At 36.7% G+C, this 23,577-nt stretch overlaps 1 protein-coding gene across 2 annotated transcripts in view; it reads left to right on the forward strand.

Annotated features, from left to right (window-relative positions):
• The window catches only part of LOC114651109 (kelch-like protein 1), a 435,523-nt gene that overhangs the window by 191,035 nt on the left and 220,911 nt on the right, over nucleotides 1-23,577 (forward strand). For both annotated transcript variants that reach the window (XR_007934632.1, XM_028801068.2), the window contains exon 4: nucleotides 9,197-9,393. Coding sequence is in view for 1 of the 2 variants with exons in the window: in XM_028801068.2 (XP_028656901.1) it covers nucleotides 9,197-9,393 (197 nt within the window). In the remaining variant the exon portion in view is untranslated. The remainder of the gene's footprint in view (nucleotides 1-9,196; nucleotides 9,394-23,577) is intronic.

Below are 23,577 nucleotides of genomic sequence, written 5' to 3' on the forward strand. Positions count from 1 at the left end.
ATTATGAGAGAATTTAATTCAACCCTCTTTTATTTTCTAAGTATCTCTTACATTTACTGGTGTTACAAACATAAGACAGTCTTTGGGTCCACTAGTCAACTCCTTCTAAGTTCATAGTTTGCTTCAAGTGCAGTAGTGATGTTCCTGTGCCTGGGTTTGCATGCATTAGAGATTGACAGTAAACTTAAATCCATTTAAAATCAATTTAACCGATTTCTATTGGCTACTGTCAGTGGGAAGCCAGAACAACAGCAACAACATTTGTTTATATAGCACATTTTCATACAAATGATGTAGCTCAAAGCACTTTACAGGATGAAGAAACAGAAAATAGACAACATATAAAAATAAAATTAGGCAATGCTAATTGACATAGAATAAAAGTAAGGTCCCAGCCCCCTCTAGACATTCTACCTAACATAAATGACCTCAATCAGTCCTCATGGTTTTCAGGCTTCACGTGGAAGAATTAGATGATGATGGTCATGTGGACCTCTAGACTTCAATCCATCAATGTAGGGACTGCACGGTGCTTTGATTGGGTGGTGGTTGTGCAGATTGCCACCACAGAAAACCGGAAAAAGAACCGCAGAGAAAGTAGGGGTTAGTACAGCTTTCAGAGCCACCATGAATGATAATGATAATTAAGTGCATACACAGAATATCAGAGTTAAACTAAAATGAAGCTATGAGAAAGCCATGTTAAAATAACGTTTTTTTAGCATTTTTGTAAAGTGCTCCACCGTATTAGCCTGGCGAATTTCTATTGGTTAGCTATTCCAGATTTTAGGTGCAAAATAGCAGAAGGCTTCCTCACCACTTCTTTTAAGTTTAGCTCTTGGAATTATAAGCATTTGAAGATCTACGGTTACGATTTGGAATGTAAGGTGAAAGGCATTCTAAAATATAGGATGGAGTGAGATTATTTAAGGCTTTGTAAAACAGAAGTTTAGAAACAAAAAGAAAAACAGTGAGAAATATGAACCTTCTGTAAAAGGCTACTGCTTGCACATTGCCTGGAAGTGCTAACTCTGTCCCTGATTTCCCTGTAAGTAAACTCTTATAAATTACTAGTTGTGTTACCTAGCTTTTCCAAGAAATTGTGTAAGAAAATGGGCCTTTTTATAGTGCCACTGGTTAATTGGGTGTACATGTATCAGAAGTTCTATTTAACTAATTAAGTGTTTTCTGTACACAATATTTGTAAGATTTGCCTGTAGTCAACTGTGAAAAGCAGCACTTGCTAATCATTGAGCTTAACATGTTCTTTGAGCTTTGACAAACTTACTTTTTCTACTTCAAAACACAATCACATCTGTTTTATCCTGTCCAGGGTATCTTACCATCTTCAGCCGTCCATCCACCCTATTGGCGGGGTGTGCTATTCCCAATATTTCTAATATGAGGAAAATATGTATAACTGTTGTGACCTGGGTCACGGGCAATTCACCATCTCTAATGGCAGCAGTGCAAGGACAGCTCTGTAGCTGCTCTGCTACGTCTGGTAAACAGTAAACCTGCATGAAGTTTAGAACATTTAACACCCAACCTGGCCCAACCTGGACTTTCATTCTCTTGTGCAGCTAACTCTGTGACTCAAGCTTGACAATACCTGTATAAAAAAATAGCGCTTCTTAAACTACAAAAAATATTTTATTTGAAAATGAGACATTAGATGAAATTTTTTAAATAAACATACAGGTATAAATATAGAATGAAAATGAGACATTAGATGTAACTTTTTTTTTATAGAAATACAATTGCGCTTCTAATTTTTTTTTTTGTTCAGGTCCCAACACCCAATCTTTAATTTTGTCTTCCATTTTTTTTAGTCCTTCAAAATTGTTGACAGCGTTGAAAGAGCAATTCAAAATGCTTTGCCACATAATTTTTCTACATTCCGGAATCAACTTTTCCAGGATTGTTAATTTTTCTTTCAGAGTAGACTGACATAGTTTCTCACTTTTTTATCCATCGCAAAGAGAACTTTCAGAAGTGCTATGAAACTCAAACAGTACATTATCCGCCCACAACACAACTACCCATGCAAATACTCAGTGTAGCCCTGACTCAGAATTCGGCTATGTGTATGATGTCGCACCTATACTCTTGCCAAGCCTCGCCGAGACTAGAAAGTTCACAACAGACTGTCACGTTCTTTTAGTCTAACAGGAAAGAGACAGCCTGTTTTAGGTTTCCTGAGACTCGGCGAAAGTATAGGTGTGGCATTAAGTATTCTTTGCATCACATTGTAATCTTCAGTGTCCATTTTTGGTCAAGAAAACATTAGTTATACTGAAATTTACAAAGTCTGTTTAGCATGAAGTATGAATGTTTGTCCTTGCCAGCAGAAAGTATTCTTTATTCTAAATTTTTTTTTTAATTTATTATTCACTATAATGGGATTTGACCTGTATTAATAAATATCAACAAATAAAAAATATAATCATTACCAAACATAGTTCTTGCAGTTAAAACATTAGAACATTAGAACACTAGACGAGAACAGGTCATTCAGCCCAACAAAGCTCGCCAGTCCTATTCACTTAGTTCTTATAAAAAACATCAAGTCAAGTTTTGAAAGTCCCTAAAGTCTTATTGTCTACCACACTACTTGGTAGCTTATTCCAAGTGTCTATCGTTCTTTGTGTAAAGAAAAACTTCCTAATGTTTGTGTGAAATTTACTCTTAACAAGTTTCCAACTGTGTTCACGTGTTCTTGATGAACTCATTTAAAAATAACAGTCTTGATCCACTGTACTAATTCCCTTCATAATTTTAAACACTTCAATCATGTCACCTCTTAATCTTCTTTTGCTTAAACTGTATAGGCTCAGCTCTTTTAATCTTTCCTCATACTTCAACCCCTGTAGCCCTAGACCTTTTTTAGCGCTGCTATGTTCTTTTTGTAGCCTGGAGACTAAAACTGCACACAGTACTCCAGATGAGGCCTCACCAGTGCATTATAAAGGTTGAGCAGAACCTCCTTGGACTTGTACTCCACACATCGTGCTATATAGCCTAACATTCTGTTTGCTTTCTTAATGGCTTCTGAACACTGTCTGGAAGTCGATAGCTTAGAGTCCACTATGACTCCTAAATCCTTCTCATAAAGTGTACTCTCGATTTTCTGACCGCCCATTGTATATTCAAACCTAACATTATTACATCCTATGTGTAATACTTTACATTTACTGACATTAAATTTCATCTGCCACAAATCTGCCCAAGCCTGTATGCTATCCAAGTCCTTCTGTAATGATATAACGGATTCCAAATTATCTGCTAATCCACCTATCTTGGTATCATCTGCAAACTTAACCAGCTTGTTACTTATATTCCTATCTAAATCATTTATATATATTAAAAATAGCAGCAGCCCTAGCACTCACCCCTGTGGAACACCACTCTTAACAGTGGCCAATTCTGATGAGGTTCCTCGCACCATCACCCTCTGCTTCCTGTGTCTGTGCCAATTCTGCACCCAACTAAAAACATCACCCTGAACTCCCACTTCTTTTAGTTTGAGTTATATCCATGGAGTTAAATGTTTGACTCATCAGACTTTTTTCTTGTGCTCTTAGATTCCATCTGGCAAATTCCAAGTGGGCCGTCATATACCCCGTAGGCACTGTACCATAAATCCCTGATTAATGGAGTGCTGCTGAGATGGTTGTCCCTCCAACAGATTCTCCCACCTCAGTAAAGGATTTCAGAAGCTCTGTTAAAATAACCATTTGGTTTTGATTTAACTCCCTCATCAAGGCTGTTCTTGCTTTGTTACTCAGTTTGGGCAGATGACCAACGCTAGGAAGAGTCCTGGTAGTTCAGGACTTCTTCCATCTCACAATTATTGAGGCCTTTATGCTCATGGGAACACTCAAAGCTTTAGAAATGGTTTTATACCCTTGCATTTATCTTTGCCTCACTACAATTTTATCACGAAGGTCTACAGAGTTTCTTGTACTTCATGGCTTAGTTTTTGTCCTGACATGCAGTGTGAAATATGAGACCTTATATATACAGGTGGGTACCTTTCTAAACAACGTTCAATCAACTTAATTTATTCACAGGTAGACTCCAGTCAATTGGAGTCTACAGGATGCACCTGACCACAATTTAAAGTACCACAGCAAAGGGTCTGAATACCTATATTTCAACAAGAGATTTAGTTTTGAGTTTTAATAAATCTGAAAACCTTTCTAGAAACATGTTTTCACTTTTTCATTGCGGGATACCGAATGTAGACAATAGGCAAAAATGGCAAATTTGTCAATTTAAAATTAAATCTACAATACAATAAATTGTGCAGAAAGTGAAAGAGTCTGAATACTTTCTAAATCCACTGTACTTTTTCAAACAGACTTCTGTCATAGTGTTTCTATTGCCTCTATGCGTGTATAGTGTCAAGTGCTTACATTATGTGAAAAGTTATAGACCAAGTACTTTAACATATCTGTGGAAAAATACCAAATTTCTACCAGTTTCCAAGAGTCTAGCTGTAAGACAGGAACATGGGCTCACTTCTTCCAGAGGAGGATCATGAGCTGCTGCAAATAATATTTGTCAGGAAAACATCTGGCCTGTTTCCAAGCCTACTCATGTCTTTAACTCTAATTTAAAGTATTTCAAAGACAAAAAGGTACATTAAAAACCATTGCCATGTGAGTTTTCTTCTCTCACTCTGTTTGGTCAAAGCCTTATCTTTGCTTATGCTCTGCTTATCTCCTTCTTGGCAAACCTTTGCCAGATGGATGACCCTCCACAATATCTATCTTAAAAATGAATAATAATACAAAGTATCTTCTGGAAATTTGCTCGTCACATACATGGGTATCTGCATATACAGTACGTTTGAATACTGTATATGCGAAAAATGTCCAAAAGTAATCAAAAATGATGTAAAGTCCAGGACTGATTTTAAGTCATTTGGTTTTTTGGACAAGCAGCAGGTTCACCCTGTCCTGGCTGTAACTGTTTGCTATCACAATCTATCCTGATGGTGTTTCTTTCACTGGCTACCTACCAGGCTCTAATAACCACATTCATCTGCCCGCTCTCTGACATCAGTCTCTGTTTGACATTACTTGCTGCCCTCTTAGATCTCATGGGACACTATATATAAAAATGATGATAAAATAAGACACTAATATTTTTAGAATTGTACTTACAGTTCTTTATGTAACAGTTGCTTAGCTTTTCACTTGATTCCAACTGAAAAATGCTATAGAATCCAATATTCTCTTTCATTCATTCAGACAGCTAAATGACATGACCTTTTATAATCAATCTGAGGGGTATTCTGTCAGTCAAGTAAATTGACAAGTGGCTTGAGCTGACCTTAACAGGTTATCAGCAGTCCTACCTAGTGGCATAAATAGGATGATAGCAGTCTTCCCACTGCCTCAGGCATATAGGTACAATAGAAATTTATTGTTTATACTGGTCCTGCATCATTTAGAGTAAAAAATACTTTGTTTTTTCAATTTTTAAAAATGTCAGCATTATCTAGAATTAGCAAATTACAGATTACATTTCTGCAGATACTAGTTGTTTTATTATAATGCATTTCAATGGAATGCCTGGGTTTTGAGTTCCTGTGATGCTGTAGTGGACTAAATAGGTTATAAAAATGGAGGAATACATAGATCATTGTATTTTTGTTTTTTACAAAGAGGAAAAATATGGAAAATTTTAAATATAGAGAATTATACACTATATCATAAAAATTGTTGTAAAAAGAACTATATTGAGTTTTGATGCAACTGAATATTTATTGTCCAGATTGCAGACTGTGATAAAGAGCCTCTGTATATTCAGTGTATATTGTGTTTGTATAAATTGACTGTTTCTCTGGACACATTACAAAGACCGCAGGAGCTGTAGCATGTGTGCTAATGTGGTCCAAGTAATGATTAATTCATAATACCATCTGGGAATTCCTGGAAGCATTTGTACGCTGCTCTCAGAAATCTTTTCCAAGACAGATACTCTGACATAAGAAAATTGTTGAAATAACTCAATGTTTAATTTTCTATCACTTTTAATACTAGTTAAGTTGAGGCTTGTAATACAAATAATACAATTCTGCAGCCCTGGAGTACTTGAATTTTACAACAGAACAGAAAATGTAGATCTCAAAAAATGTTCTTTTGTATATCATAATAATTTTAATATAGAATATTATCAAACATGAAAAAGCAGTGGTTAATCAGTATTGTGAGCAAATAGATAAGTATATCTGAATAGGGATTCAGTGTTGCTGCTATGCAATGCTTTAATTTTGAGGCTAATTGTGGTATCACAGCACATGATTAAAGAATACCAGAACCCTGGGTGGAAAATCCACACAGAAATTGGTGCAAACTTCAACAATTAGGTACAGGATATGAATCCAGAATGCTGGTTCTATGAGGTGGCATTAATAGCCACTGTGTCTCCCTACTACTTTCTGTAAACATTCTTTTCAACCAGTTAATTGTAATACTGATGAGATATGTGGAAATGTATGTAAAATTGGAGAGTCTTTAGGGAAGTTAAACTTTACCTGTAGAGGCCAATGATGTTTGAAAAAGTGCATGAGCAAGTTGTTTATCTCAAAGTAACTGGGTTTCAGTAATGCCAGGAGTATTCAAATTAAAACAACTGTATTGGAATTGTATGTAATAGCACACAAATATTACTTTTAACTTTAAAATAAAATTAACAATCCTAGAAGTGGGGATTAATGTAACATCAATTAGTGTGCATTATTTAAATACATACATACATGTTACATTTACTGTGAAGCAGGAAAAATCAAAAAAGTTTGGGCATCAATGTACATAATTGAGTCTGCATAAAATGGGATATAAGCTTTACCTTGGAAATTAATATTTGGGTTTCAATAGAAATCTGAAAGAATACCCTTTAGCCATGTCTGACACTCCAATTCACAACATATGTTAGGTTAATTTGCAACTCCAAATTGGCCCACATGAGTTATTGTAGGTGTTTGCATGAGTGTTCTCTGCAATAGATTGTCCTGAGTTGGTTCCCTTCTTATACCCAAAGAAGATAGGATAGGCATTGTCTCCCTGAGATTTTGAAGTGGTTAACTGGATTAGAACATGTTGGATAGGAAATAAATGGTGGAACTGCATAATTAAATAACAAAGCTTGTAATCATGGGAAAACCAACAACCTTTTTATATCTTATTCATATATCTTATTCTTATCATTTGTAGGTCATGGGTTTTTTTTCAATTGTTTTCAAGAGAATTAGGAAGGTAATTAGAGCCAAGTGCTCTAATAAATATATAGCACTAATAATAGCACTAATAAGTAATAAATAGTACTACAGTAATTAGTTTAGTATCAGAAAATGTGAATATCCCTTTATGAAAGCAATATTTCTGGTAGTCTGCTATGTAGTATTTGGGTTTTTAATAGCATCATGTCATGAGCAAATGTCATTAGATGTTAGGAAAGTGATTGTTTTTGCTTCTCAGCCTGGCATGGATCATAAGGTAATTTCCAAGCATTTCCAAACAATTGAAAGACTTTATTTTGGTATTGGAAAAAAAAATATATAAATGGAGAGCATTCTGCCCATCATCCCAGAAGTGAGTATCACAGCAAATTTAGTTAAATATTAAAATGTGTGATATTCCAAGGAATCACAAAGAATCCAAAATTTAAACACACAGATTGTAGAAACCGCTGTCAACATGGTATATGTTAAAAGTCCAAAATGTCTTTTAAGAAAAAGACTAGAAAGTCATGGATTTTATTTAGGGATAGCCAGAACAAAAGCATGGCTTACTTTTTCTAAGTTGCATCTAAATGAACCATAGCACTTTTGGAAAAACAACAACATTTATTTCTGTAGCACATCTTCATACAAGAAATGTAGCTCAAAGTGCTTTACCCAATATAAAAGAAGAGTTACAAAAGAAAAAAAAAGCAAGTTAGATATATGATACTTACATATAACTAAATAAATAATATATAAATAATATTTAAAGAATCTATGTGCTTACATAACATAGTTATACAAGTAGTACAATCCTAATTTGAAGATATGTTTTTTAAGTCCATTAAGATAAGTCTGATAATATGGTTAGACCACCAGGGAGAACAGAAAAAAACACACATAAGATGCTGGAGAGAAAAAAAATCTGCAGAGTTTCGAGGCCAAAAGACCACTCGGCCCCAGTTGGGCATTCTACCTAATATAAAGGTGCCAGTATTATTATGTCATTAAGTCAGTATTATTATTTTTTAAGCTTCATTTTAGACAATTCGATGCAGTGAGTCTTGTAGACAAAATGTCCTTTAAAGCAATTTGGATATACAATTCCTGCTTTAGAAAGAAAAAAACAAACATACAGAAAACACGGCATACTAAAACAACAAATACATGACAACCTTCATTTGGCAGAAAAAAATAATTTGGAGGTGTGTTGTAGTCTTGGGACCTAGATGCCTTGCAATCATTTAATCACTGATCAACATTTACTTTTTCTTCAAATCCGAGTATTCTAATGAAAATGTGAAGCCATCAGTCCCGACAGATTAAGCTTGGTAGAAATGTGTTTATGCAAAAGGAAAAGAATTAACTTTTTAGAATGGTAAAGTCAAAGTCCAGAAATGAATGCCATTGATATGCAGTGATGAGACCTTAAAAGCTATGCATACATTAATTAAGGTTAAAATTAAATGAATATAATTGCAGGACTTGGTGAGGAATATATGATTGTTAGTTATATCCTAATATATAAAAATGCAGAACTGAGACTGTGTACTTTCCTTACCAAATCAATGCATGTGCAAGATGACATTCAGCAATTGTGTCATTGTAGAGTAGCTCCTTTTCAAGGTAAAAATATACTTTACGCTATTATAAAGCTTAAAATGGTTTTCAGATGCCATCTCACACAAAGTGACTTTTTGCAATATGTGCCCTGTGGTTTATTTAAATTTGATTTTTTTCATTATCAGAACTGTATACATATGTTAGGATTGTCACTTTACATTCGATTTGAGTTAGCAACAGACTCTACTTTGTCATAAAATGTTAAGTGAAAATAAAGATGCATGCATATATTTTCAACAGCCATACATTTGCTTTTAAATAAGATGAAGTCACTTGTTGTGGTTAACTTTCCTAGTACCCCTACTATTCTTTAAATCTCTATTAATGGATTTATGACAGGTTGCTTGGAGCTCAAAGAAGAAACCATTGAGAATCTTTTGGCAGCAGCTTGCCTGCTCCAACTCCCCCAAGTAGTTGATGTCTGCTGTCACTTCCTAATGAAGCTTCTCCATCCATCAAACTGCCTTGGAATCCGTGCATTTGCTGATGCCCAGGGCTGCATTGAACTCATGAAGGTGGCACACAGCTACAGCATGGTAAGATATTGTAAGAAGTATTTTAAACTATTTTTCACTTTTTTAAATGATAATATTGCTTCTGCTGCATCTTTTACTCTGAAGGGGATAAAAACGTTAAAAGGCAATTTTTAAACTATATGGAAGCACATTATTTAAATAGCACATTTAACTATTGGCAGAAGTGAATTATTGAAAATAACAGAATCTGTATTACTCTCTGCAAATTAATATTTAACAATAAAACTAACTATGCTAGTGTGACCTCTTTATTAATTATATTATTAACATTCTCTTCAAGAAAAGACACACTAAAGTAAAAAAAAAAAAAGTATCAAGAATAATTATCATGCTAAAACGTGGGAGAAGAGCAGTGCTTGTAGAGTACAATACACTTCTCTTTCAGGAGGTTGTCATTGTTATGATCTATGGTGCTTGTCAGATCCATCTCACAAGCCAATAAAATAAGTAGTGTCCAATCTGTTATCTGTCATAGCTGAATGATAAGAGTGACAGTAGACTTAGCAGAAAAAATACATTTCTGCACTTGTTACAGCTGATTGCTGGATTGCTATGTTTTTAAAGTCATCTTTTTCCATCGGGCTTGTAGAGAAATCAGATTGGAACATGATGTCTTAAACTGTTCTCCAACATCTGTGAATTTATAAAGATAACTGTAGTAATCACTTTCAGATTTATTTTGTGGCTTTAGCCATTGATTTTTTTAGTTGTTTACAAGTTTTTGCTATTGTGTGAATTTTATAATTGGTAATATTTTATATAATCAATAAAAGTACTGATTGTTACATTTAGTTGGATCACTGTTATATTCACTTAAGGTCACAGATTCTTTTATTGTTAAGTGTTTTTATTTTTTAACCATTAGATTTACTTAGTCAACTGTGGTGCAAGTCCAAATCAACATGTTATTCAATTCTAATTTCTAGTTTATATCTGCAATAATCTTGAACACCAACACATAACTGAAAATGACTTGTTCAGTTGATTAAAGACTAGAGAAAGCATGTTTACAGTTTACGATCTATTATTAAAGATTATAATAAAACATTAAAAAATAATTCAACAATGCTATCATTGAAAAAGTACGGAGCCCCTAAGGGGACATTGTGTAATTTGATTTTTTCTGGGTATTTGTCTGATGCAAACCAGATACTTTCAAGTGCACACCAGATACTATCAAGTGAGTACCAGATACTTTCAAGTGAGTACCAGATACTTTAATGTGAGCACCAGATACTTTCAAGTGCGTGCTTGATACTTGCCCTTGCGCACAAGAAACTATTCCATGCGCACCACCTGATATTGTAACATATGTCTATGCATGTTTGTCGCATATACATTTCATCTGGGTCTCACATACGGGCTCTGTATTGGGATAATGTGACATTAAAAAATAACAAGAAAAAAACAGCCTGTCACTGCACACTTTCACTTGTACGGAGCCCCGATGCCTTTCAGTGATAATGTATCCATGCTGAACTGGAAGAACAAACATTATGTCTTTGTGCTTAAGACCAAGCTGAAAATATACTTCTATAAAGTCTTCAATCTCCATTTTGCCTAAGTACAACTATGAAAAAGAACTATTATGCATCAGAAATTACGTATAGGTATGGAGCCCCTTTTCAGTTACTGTGCGGTTGAAAGTATCTGGTGCTCACTTGAAATTATCTGGTGTGCACTTCATAGTATCAGGTGCGCACCAGAAAAATACCCAGAAAAAAATTGCACAATGTCCCCTCAGGGTCACCGTAATAAAAAGAACTGAGTTCTTTTTTTTTTCTTTTTTGAGTGAGAACATGGTTGTTCAAAACCATAATGGACTGAGTCCAATGAGCAACACAGAACTATGTCCAAAATAATGATACAAAAATGTAAGCAATTCTGGTTTTAATGAGAAAAATGACACCTTCTTTCTGTAACCAAGTCTTTAAAATTCTGCATGAAAGGTGTGATGGCCAACAAGAGACACTCTGGTGAATTTACTGCAGTATGAGTTTTTTAAAAGCATATTCATAATTGAAAATATTGATTTACAGCAGTATGTCATAGCAAACATGGTGAGAATTCGAAGGGCCAGTTTTTGCAGGAGGGGATTACTTGCTGCGGTAACCATCTTTGTCCAGAAAGTGATAGGGTTATAGTGAGCTTCCTTCAGAGGATATTTTTCTTGGAGGTCAATCAACTCTGTTTGTTGTGAAGCAGCACTAGTCCATTGACAAAATTTCTGTGTTTCCAAGGAGACTTTTGTGACACAATTCACTGCAAATGGGTTTTCAATGAACGGTTAGGACTTGTTTTCCCAGGCTGAAGTCTTCAAAGTGAGCTTTGAAAATATCCGTCAATTTCTCCAGGAACTCAACATAATTCTGATAGTAATGTTTTCCTTTTGTTTGTACCAAATGTTTTGGAAAGCAAAGCATGTACTTCTGTATGTCATATTTAAATACCTCCAGTTTCCAGTTTTTTCCTATGGAAAGATCGCACTGCTGACATGAGGTCACGTATTGTGGTGTTTCTACCCTGGAGCTTGAAATTTAGGTCAGTGAAGTTGGATGTTATATCAGACAAAAAAGCAAGGACTTCCATTTTCTTTTCAATCTGCATGAAATCCACAAACTGTTTAGCATATCCATTGATTTTTTACTCAGAAACGTTAGCTGTTCTTTTTGAGTGACCCAGAAATATTCCAATACCAGGCCTTTGCTGAGCCACCTAACATTATTGTGGAGAAGTAAATCCATTAAATGTTACAGTAAGTTCTTTCAGGAATGTGCACAATAAATGGTGCTGCAATGCAGAAGATACTTTGAAATAATTGACAAGTTTCATTACTGTTGTCATAACTCCTGAGTACATTTCTCCTAGACTAGCAGACAAAACTGGCTTGTGGATTATGCAGTGATAGGACATAAGATCTGGGAGATGATCTTTCAGGTGTTTCACAGATCCCTTCTCTTCTTGTCATGAATGGAGCTATTAACACTACCTGCTTCAGACCAATCTCTCTCTCACTTAGTATCTGCATTATTGCTTTTTAAAAAATATCTTCCCCTCATGTAGCCATGAAGAGTTTTCACAAAACTCTGTCTTTTCTTCATCATAAAATCTAACAAAGACAATCAATTGTGAGTTATCTGTGATGATCACAGTTAACAAAATCCATGTTTCCTTTTTAATAGCATAACTAAGTTGCTGAAGGTTTATTTCAGTTCATATTGCTGCACTGGAATCTGAAAAACATATTTGACTCATTTGTTCTGTCATTTCCTCCTTCTGCTTTCCATCAAGCATAGCTTGTATCACACTCACATGCATTCATTTACTTTTTCAGCCTCAGATAAAGTTTTCCACACTGCCCAAGACCCATGTGCAGTACTTTGCATTATTTTTCTTCCATCAAGAAGATAGAAGCACCTTGTAAATAGTAATCAATCTTTTGTCATTATTACTGTTATTTCAAAGGGACTCATACTTCTTATGTCTCAGGAGTGCCCTTTAAGGTCTGCTTTGATCTGCTCTACATGGCTAATTCTTAAACATTCAGTCTGCGCCACCTTCCCTTACATGGACGGTTTGTGCTGCTCCGTACCAGCAGTTAAAGTACACATACCAGTCAACCACACCAGACCCACAGTGGTTAATTTTAATGACCTGTACACTTAGTGACCGACATATGGCCAAATGATCAAACTCAATGCATGACTGTATTATTTTGTATTTTATTTTTCCTCGAATGTGATATTTGTCTCCATTATATTTTTTTTCTCTTTTTTGATCTTAGAGTGTCATTCATACATAACTGAAATCATAAAAAGTATTATAGTGTCACTTTTCTATCTAAAAACAAAATAAGACTTGTCAGCAAAATATTGAAATAATGTTCAGTGTGCACCAGTAGATTATAACCATTGTTAGTGACATGTAGTTATACTCAGTTTATAGTACAGTAGATAACTTCCTGCTTAGTATAAATAGAGAATAGAGCACCATGTGCAAGAACTTCAGAACTTTGATTGTCAGCTGTTTTTAATGATCACTTAAATTCTGTATGTTATCAGTGTGTTGGAACTTTCACCATGCTTTATGAGGGCAAAACATTAGAAAGTATTCTAAAAAAAACAACACTCAGTTTATAGTTTATTGCTCAGTTTATTAGATTGTATATCATGAAATACAGTGATAACACTGCTGAATGTTACAAAAATTACTAAAAATGTGTCAGTGATAATAACACAAGTTAGAAAATATACATGTGGTGTAACATTCACCTGTGTTTGGGGACTTAATTAACTGATATGAAAGTGGGAGTTACTTTATCACATTTTGTTTATTAAATATTTTAGTAACTATGAGTCATATTCATAAATAACACTGAAAATGCATTTATATGTGTTAGACATTTGTAGGGGGGCAGAATTTTCTGTGATTTACAAAATTAATAAATGTTTATAGAGACCAACATAAATGAAAAGAGGTAAACAGTATATTTGGTTGATATTAAACAGCAATATTAGAAAATAATCCCAAATGTATTCTAATTTCTTTATTTTAAAAGGCATTTTTTACAATAAGTATTTCAGTTAGTGATTTAATATATCAATAAACAGGTATAGTCTAAGATTGTCAGGTTGAATAGAAAAGACTATAACATACAAGCATGGCCAGATCTACCATTAGGGTGACCTGGGTGTACACACTGTGGCCTTTCTCACAAAGAAGCCTTAGCATATACAAATATAAAAATACCCACATTTTTAGTGACAATACAGGAACGCATGGCAGTCAATTCTCAAGCACACCCCTCGACCTATTTTGATCCTTGTGATTATAAACCTAGAATCTGATCAGACATAAATAAAAAGCATTTAAAATAAAATAAAAATGTGAGTCCTGCTTGGTTGACATGAGTGGGACATGATCACAGCAGGTGTCTCATAGGCCTCTCTTATGAGAGTGCACATTTAATGTGTTACCGAACCTCAAAACAGAAAAGTGGATGATCATTCAAAACAAGAGCCCAGTGGTGCAGTGAAAAGAAGAGTAAAAAAGGAAACAAAAGACCACAATGTGCTGGAAGCTACACTGGACATTTGAAAAAAGAAAATAAAACATGACTTTAATAAGTACTTTGAAAACCCACAAATACTGCAGTTGGGACTAATGAAAATGACCTTATAGATAGTCAAGAGAGAGACACTTCTAGCAGCTTTAACATCAATGTGCTGCCCAATTCTATGGAATCGCCGACAGAGACGTGAACAACCAACAGTGTAGTGATAAGAAAACAGAAAATAAGATGCACTAAACAAAGCTAAACCTGAACAAAGGACCCCTTTTCAGGATATTACTTTAATTGCCCCAAAATACATTTTTACTGCAAATTGGCATAAGCCTTTTAAAATGTTTAATAGATGTTCATTAACTCTGATATCAAAATAAAACTTAAATTCCAGCAGTTACAATGTTGCACTCCATCAGTTGTTACAATCATTGCAATACACAAATGAAGCAAAAAGGAAGATGAAGTTGACCCAATATAAAGTTTGAAACCTTATTCCTGTACCTGAATCACCATGAAGAAATGGCTGAATTGAGAATGACTGGGGCAAATAAGTGAAGAAGTACTATAGATTGTAGCAGGCAATACACTGGAATGGGCTCACTGTGTTACCCTAAGCAAGCTACCTAACCTGTCTCTGTCTCAAGCTACCTAACCTGTCTATAAACAGTTGTAATATCTGATAGTATAAGTCACCTTTGATAAATGCATCAATCATCTAAATATACAATGCAAAAATAAATGCTTGGTTAACTTTGTGATTATTACCATATAGCTTATTTTCATGAAGTACTCAGCAATAAATTTAAACCAGAAGTGAGGAGCCTTTTTGCTGTGCCAATTAGTAATATGCCCCGTGCAATAAAATATCAACATATGTAGTACTTTTAGTTTGTCCAAATCAAATTAAAAAAATAATAATTTAGCTTGGGTGTACGTCAATCCCTAATTTAAAATGAATTATGCAGTTAAACATGACTATTCAGTGAGCAAAAACTATTTACAATTTACACCTTTTATTTCTTTTACCTAAATTTGAGAAAATTGAAGGAGTCCCAAAAAGAAAAATGGCATTTAAAACACACTTTTGACAAACACTGAATATTATATATATATAAAACTTCTTTCTTTAAATATAGTTAATGGAGTGGTTCATTTTTATTTTTGGGTTTTATTTACTTTTTTAATGGATCTCTGGATTTCCCCTAAATTCCATAGATGTGCAAATTATGTTGATTGGCAAATCTAAATTGGCTGTGTACATCTCAGTTTGTGCTGTGGTTGACTGTCAGTCAGTTTGGGTTGATTCCAAAAAAATCAATTAATTAACTTAATACGGCTGAAATAAATGCAATATTCATTATACAATGAATTTTTCAATTCAATTTAATAATCCAAAGTAATCAACAGTCAAGATTTGGCCAGAAACCTAAAAATTCAAATACTGCAATATAAGCACTATAAACAAATTAAACTGAAAACTGCAATAAGAAATTCTAATAAAAATAAGTGAAATGTTCTTAAAATGTTTGCTGTGGTAGAAAAAGGTAGAGTGCTATAGTGCTTGATATCTTGAAAAATAGATATATTTGGTTCATGTTTAGGTGTGATCATGACTTATTCCGCTGTTTTCATTGATTTACACATTAAAGACATTACACATGTTGAAATCTGTAAATATAAAGCAGTACTCAAACAAATAAACCCATAAAAAATAATATAATGAACAAAAAAACAAAACAAATGGAACTAGCACATCAAAATGCCTTTCACTTCAGTCAGTCAGTCATTTCCTAACCCACTATACAGTAATCCCTCCTCGATCACGGGGGTTGCGTTCCAGAACCCCCCGCGAAAGGTGAAAATCCACGAAGTAGAAACCATATGTTTATATGGTTATTTTTATATTGTCATGCTTGGGTCACAGATTTGCACAGAAACACAGGAGGTTGTAGAGAGATAGGGACTTTATTCAAACACTGCAAACAAACATTTGTCTCTTTTTCAAAAGTTTAAACTGTGCTCCATGACAAGACAGAGATGACAGTTCCGTCTCACAATTAAAAGAATGCAAACATATCTTCCTCTTCAAAGGAGTGCGCATCATGAGCAGAGAATGTCAAGACAGAGAGAGAAAAAAGCTAACAATCAAAAATCAATAGGGCTGTTTGGCTTTTAAGTATACGAAGCACCGCCAGACGAAGCAGCTGCAAGGAAGGGAGCAATGTAAAGGTAGTCTTTCAGCATTTTTTAGAGGAGCGTCCATATTGTCTAGGGGTGCGAACAGCCCCTCTGCTCACACCCCCTCCGTCAGGAGCAGAGAATGTCAGAGAGAGTGAGACAGACAGAGAAAAACAAACAATTAAAAATCAATACGTGCCGTTCGAGCTTTTAAGTACGCGAATCACCGTGTGGGAAGCATGTCGCTTGACAAAGCAGCTGCACGGAAGGGAGCAATGTGAAGATAATCTTTCAGCATTTCTAGACGAGTGTCCATATCGTCTAGGGGTGCGAACAACCCCCTTGCTCACACCCCCTCTGTAAGGAGCAGAGAATGTCAGAGCAAGAGAGAGAGAGAGAGAGAGAAAAGCAAACAATCAAAAATCAATACGTGCTGTTTGATCTTTTAAGTATGCGAAGCACCGTGCGGGAAGCATATCGCTTGACAAAGCAGCCACATGTAAGCCCAGCAAGGAAGAGAGCAATGTGAAGGTAATCTTTCAGCGTTTTCTGAGGAGCGGCCGTATCCTCTAGTGATGCGAACAGCCCCCGTGCTCACAATATATTTGAGGAGTTTTATTTAATACGTAATATGCGCTCTGGGTGGGTAGCTTCTCAGCCATCTGCCAATAGCGTCCCTTGTATGAAATCAACTGGGCAAACCAACTGAGGAAGCATGTACCAGAAATTAAAAGATCCATTGTCCGCAGAAATCCGCGAACCAGCAAAAAATCCACGATATATATTTAAATATGCTTACATATAAAATCTGCGATAGAGTGAAGCCGCGAAAGTCAAAGCGCGATATAGCGAGGGATTGCTGTATCCTAACATAGGGTCACGGGGGTCTACTGGAGCCAAACCCAGCCAACACAGGGTGCAAGGCAGGAACAAACCTGGGCAGGGCGCCTGCCTCTCACTTAATGGATCAAATAGATGTTTTAACATGGCATTTGCTCTGTGTATACACATCTTTTTATCTGTTTCACCTTTCATAATAAAGAATCTTACAAAGCCCTGTTTAAAGAGCTATCTAACTTAATATTTGTGGTGTACTGAAAGCATTCTACCTATGCATTGACTGAGATCAGAAAGCCCACAAGACATCTTGTAAATATACAGCAACAGATATGTCAGCTGTCACAGATGGCGTAAAACAACTCAAAAAATTTCCATCCCAATCTCTCTGAAATAATAGTCTAGTAACTAAATTTTAACAGCACACAAAATGTCAGATGCATTCCTCTCAAAGACATAACTATTGTCTGTAACAGTTTTTACCAGAGTGGGGTCATGGAGTGTGCTGCCACAGTCAAACTAAACCCCATGACTGTCAAATGTGACCTTCTAGTTGGTAAAGACTGTTTGCTTATCTCCTGGTCCTATGTCAGAAATTAAATTTATTTCTGGCTATATAACAGAAAAAAAAGTTTCACAATCCTTATTTTCACAATAAAATTTCAATCTTAAATGAAGCGAAGGAAGAGCAAATGCACATTAGAAAGCCAAAACCATTGCCAGGAGTATAATATAAAAAAAGACATTGAATTGTTGCCCTTGCGAAGTAAGCATCATTTGCCATGCTGAATACCATCAATTATTTAAGAGGAAATAATGCAAAGGTCGGGGACTGTTTATTTTTTTTCTAATATAATTTGCTGCTCAGAAAAGCCAAAGGTTTAAGGAATCTGAGAAACAATTCTGCATGTTACATGCTAAAACTTTATTTTTTAATCTCCAGTTACTGTAAAATCCTGCTATTATATACTTGAAGGTTAGAGGTTTTCAATTCAGTTACTAAAGGCCTAGAAAAAAAAGGAGTTCAGAGCTAGTGATATCATTCTGCCTAGAGAATGGCAAAACAAAAAATCCTGATTAAACTTTTTTCTTGTGCACATTAAACTTAATATTAACACTAGCCAGATATAAAATGTAATTTTTTATCTGGTGTCATTTTCAAAAAAACAAGCCAGTAACTTTGTTGTAATTTAACAGACTTCATAATCTTCATTTGAAAGTTTTTCCTAGGCATTTAGGGCTAAGACCATTAAGGCTAAGAGAGAATAGAGAGTTTGCTGAAGAATAATATTTTAGATCTTTATAATTGTTTTTTTAAACATTTCCTTATAAATAGTTTAATATTTTGTTGTCTAGTTACATATAGAATGAAAATAGTGGAAGTCCAATATGCCTTACGTAACATGTTACCACATAAGAGATGTCACCAGAAGTATGAGCTGGCATTACAGTAATCCCTCCTCCATCACGGGGGTTGCGTTCCAGAGCCACCCGCGAAATAAGAAAATCCGCGAAGTAGAAACCATATGTTTATATGGTTATTTTTATATTGTCATGCTTGGGTCACAGATTTGTGCAGAAACACAGGAGGTTGTAGAGAGACAGGAACATTATTCAAACACTGCAAACAAACATTTGTCTCTTTTTCAAAAGTTTAAACTGTGCTCCATGACAAGACAGAGATGACAGTTCAGTCTCACAATTAAAAGAATGCAAGCATATCTTCCTCTTCAAAGGAGTGCGCGTCAGGAGCAGATCATGTCAGAGAGAGAAAAGCAAACAAATCAATAGGGCTGTTTGGCTTTTAAGTATGCGAACCACCACGGCACAAAGCTGTTGAAGGCGGCAGCTCACACCCCCTCCGTCAGGAGCAGAGAGAGAGAGAGATAAAAACAAACAACCAAAAATCAATACGTGCCCTTCGTGCTTTTAAGTATGCGAAGCACCGTGCAGCATGTCGCTTAAAGGAAGCAGCAGCACAGAAGGGAGCAAAGTGAAGATAATCTTTCAACATTTTTTGACGAGCGTCCGTATCGTCTAGGTGTGCGAACAGCCACCCTGCTCAATCCCCCTACGTCAGGAACAGAGAAAGTCAGCGCAAGAGAGTGAAAGAGAAAAGTACGCTGGGTAGCTTCTCAGCCATCTGCCAATAGCGTCCCTTGTATGAAATCAACTGGGCAAACCAACTGAGGAAGCATGTACCAGAAATTAAAAGACCCATTGTCCAAAGAAATCCTCGAACCAGCAAAAAATCCGTGATATATATTTAAATATGCTTACATATAAAATCCGTGATGGAGTGAAGCCGCGAAAGGCGAAGCGCGATACAGTAATCCCTCCTCCATCGCGGGGGTTGCATTCCAGAGCCACCCGCGAAATAAGAAAATCTGCGAAGTAGAAACCATATGTTTATATGGTTATTTTTATATTGTCATGCTTGGGTCACAGATTTGCGCAGAAACACAGGAGGTTGTAGAGAGACAGGAACATTATTCAAACACTGCAAACAAACATTTGTCTCTTTTTCAAAAGTTTAACCTGTGCTCCATGACAAGACAGAGATGACAGTTCAGTCTCACAATTAAAAAGAATGCAAACATATCTTCCTCTTCAAAGGAGCAAACAAATCAATAGGGCTGTTTGGCTTTTAAGTATGCGAAGCACCGCGGCACATAGCTGTTGAAGGCGGCAGCTCACACCCCCTCCGTCAGGAGCAGAGAGAGAGAGAGATAGAGAGAGACAGATAAAAAAATCAATACGTGCCCTTCGTGCTTTTAAGTATGCGAAGCACCGTTCAGCATGTCGTTTCAGGAAGCAGCTGCACAAAAGATAGCAACCAGCAAAAAATCTGCGATATATATTTAAATATGCTTACATATAAAATCCGCGATGGAGTGAAGCCACGAAAGGTGAAGCGCGATATAGCGAGGGATTACTGTATAGCGAGGGATTACTGTATATCACCAGCGGCAGGTGCGCCTATAAAAACGGCAAGCCTGAAAAGTCACACATTTTTCTATCTTTGTGTGGTGCAAAATTAGTGATCCGTAAAAGGATAGCAAGCTACTAAAAGAGGATAAAATGAGCAGGAATCCATTGGGTCAGTGCTGGTATGCACTGCACAGTGATACCTTGGTGTCAGAAGTGAGACAAAGAGAGGACCTATGTTCCAATTCATCAGAGTGCTGAATGCCACAATGAACTAAATTTACTTTATGGATTTTTCTGCGAAGTTGATAGAGAGTCTTGAAGCTGAGATCAGGGATATGGCACACCGGTTGCAGGACCAGCCTAAAAGAAAGGACAGCCAAATGACCATTACCACTCGAGCTACACACATTGAGATTCATCTACCCAGATACAATGATCAGATATTTTGGAAACCCTACCACACATAGTCACGACTGACCACTCAGCACAATGAATGGGATGAGGAAACAAGAGCAGTGCACCTGGGCATGGCATTAAAGGGAGAAGCAGCAAGCTTCTAGCTATATATCCACCCGGAGGACCACAGAGACTTGATCACTTTGCTGACAGTGCTTGAGAGTAGGTTTAGACAGGAGAAGGTGCTAAAACACATTCGTGCTATCCTGTCCACTAAGGAAAGAAGGGGCCAATAGAAGCATTGAGCTCTGGAAGCTGACATCTTGTCACTTACCCATCAGGGATACCCAACATTTCCTGAAGATCTCCAAGAGAAGATTGCTCTTCAAAAATTCCTTAGTGCACTAGCTCCCCTGAAGGTGCAGCAGCACATTTGATTTTGGTGACACAAGGCTAGAGTATGTCCAAAATCTTATTCATAGTCAGTGGGAAACTTCAGCCAGATGATGCATTGTTACCTTTGTTACCGTTGGGCATCTCCAGTTTAAACACAAATTCTGTTTGGCTACAGTTCAAGACCAGTGCGTCCTTGGAGCTGATTTCTTGATGGCACACTGAGTGGTCCTGGATTTTGGAAAAGGAAAGCTGCTTCTGCACAGGAGAAAAATACCTATTGTTGGGATTACATCCTGACCATAGCCTTCAAGCCATCAACATCAAGGTTCCTGTCAGTTCTGCACTGCCTGAAAGGAATCCTGTCAGTGGCAGACCCTGACACATGAACATCCATGTGCATGGCCTCCATCCTTCACTACCAGTAGATCTCCTACAAGGTAATGCAGTAAAGTTGCTTTTCCAGAACATCAACACCAACAACTTTGCCTTTTGCTGACGACATCTTTGTATACAGTAATCCCTCCTCCATCGCGGGGGTTGCGTTCCAGAGCCACCCGCGAAATAAGAAAATCCGCCAAATAGAAACCATATGTTTATATGGTTATTTTTATATTGTCATGCTTGGGTCACAGATTTGCGCAGAAACACAGGAGGTTGTAGAGAGACAGGAACGTTATTCAAAAGTTTAAACTGTGCTCCATGACAAGACAGAGATGACAGTTCCGTCTCACAATTAAAAGAATGCAAACATATCTTCCTCTTCAAAGGAGTGCGCATCAGGAGCAGATAATGTTACAGAGATAGAGAAAAGCAAACAAATCAATAGGGCTGTTTGGCTTTTAAGTATGCGAAGCACCGCGGCACACAGCTGTTGAAGGCGGCAGCTCACACCCCCTCCGTCAGGAGCAGAGAAAGAGAGAGAGAGAGAGAGATATAGAGAGAGACAGAGTTTGTTTTTCAATCAAAAATCAATACGTGCCCTTCAAGCTTTTAAGTATGCGAAGCACCGTGCAGCATGTCGTTTCAGGAAGCAGCTGCACAAAAGATAGCAACGTGAAGATAATCTTTCAGCATTTTTAGACGAGCGTCCGTATCGTCTAGGTGTGCGAACAGCCCCCCTGCTCAATCACCATACATCAGGATCAGAGAAAGTCAGCGCAAGAGACAGAGAAAAGTAAGCTGGGTAGCTTCTCAGCCATCTGCCAATAGCGTCCCTTGTATGAAATCAACTGGGCAAACCAACTGAGGAAGCATGTTCCAGAAATTAAAAGACCCATTGTCCGCAGAAATCCGCGAACCAGCAAAAAATCCGCGATATATATTTAAATATGCTTACATATAAAATCTGCGATGGAGTGAAGCCGCGAAAGGCGAAACGCGATATAGCGAGGGATTACTGTATACATCTTTGCTACTTGTGACGAGGACTGCAACAAAACAGGTCTGGTTCAGCACCACATTAGAACGGGCAGTGTTGCTCCAATCCATGTGCAGCAACACAGGCAGCCATTTAATAAATGTCAGATACCTGAAAAAAATGGCTGTGGTGGACTTGATTGATTCATCAGCAATCCCTTGTTATCTCCAGCAGTCCTCTTCATCCTGAGGATCTACACAGTGATCAAGGTTGAGTCCAAACTGTCAGCTCCTCCACATCCACAAGACTCCGATAGGATTGTGGAAAAATTTAATTGGACTGTGGTCACCCAGCTCTCTAAGTATCTATCTATCTATCTATCTATCTATCTATCTATCTATCTATCTATCTATCTATCTATCTATCTATCTATCTATCTATCTATCTATCTATCTATCTATTTTAACAGCAGATCATTAGAGAAACTAGGACTATCATTTCCCTGCCATATTGTGGGCTTATAGTTCTGCAGTCCAGTAGTCCATTGAGTTGACACCTGGCATGCTGATGTTTGGACAGGTGCTGCAAACATCTGCAACTCTCACCTTTGGGATGCTGCTTGAACCCAATAACAACACAAATCCAGGACCCCAGTATTTTCAGGACATGCAAAGGAGTCTGAAGATTGCTCAAATGCCAGCTCTGAACCATTAGCAGGATGCAAGCGATTGACAGAAAAGGGTATATAGCAATCAATGCCAAAGAAGCCAACTACACCCTGGTGACCTGGTATGGCTGTACAACTCACTTCGAAAAAGGAGATTCTGCCCTAAATTGGCCAACAGGTATCATGGTCCGTGAACTATCCTGGCCAGGTTGTCTGAGCTAGTGTACCTGGTAAAAGTAGAAAAGCGCTATTGTGCTACCTGGCAGCACAGTGTGCAACATCTCTGCTGTGCCATCTGACAACACAGTGCCATCATTACTGGCTGCATGAATGAAGACTGCCCAACTATTACAATGA

This window comes from Erpetoichthys calabaricus, chromosome 4 (genome assembly GCF_900747795.2).
Source record: "Erpetoichthys calabaricus chromosome 4, fErpCal1.3, whole genome shotgun sequence".
Classification (NCBI taxonomy): Eukaryota; Metazoa; Chordata; class Cladistia; order Polypteriformes; family Polypteridae; genus Erpetoichthys; species Erpetoichthys calabaricus.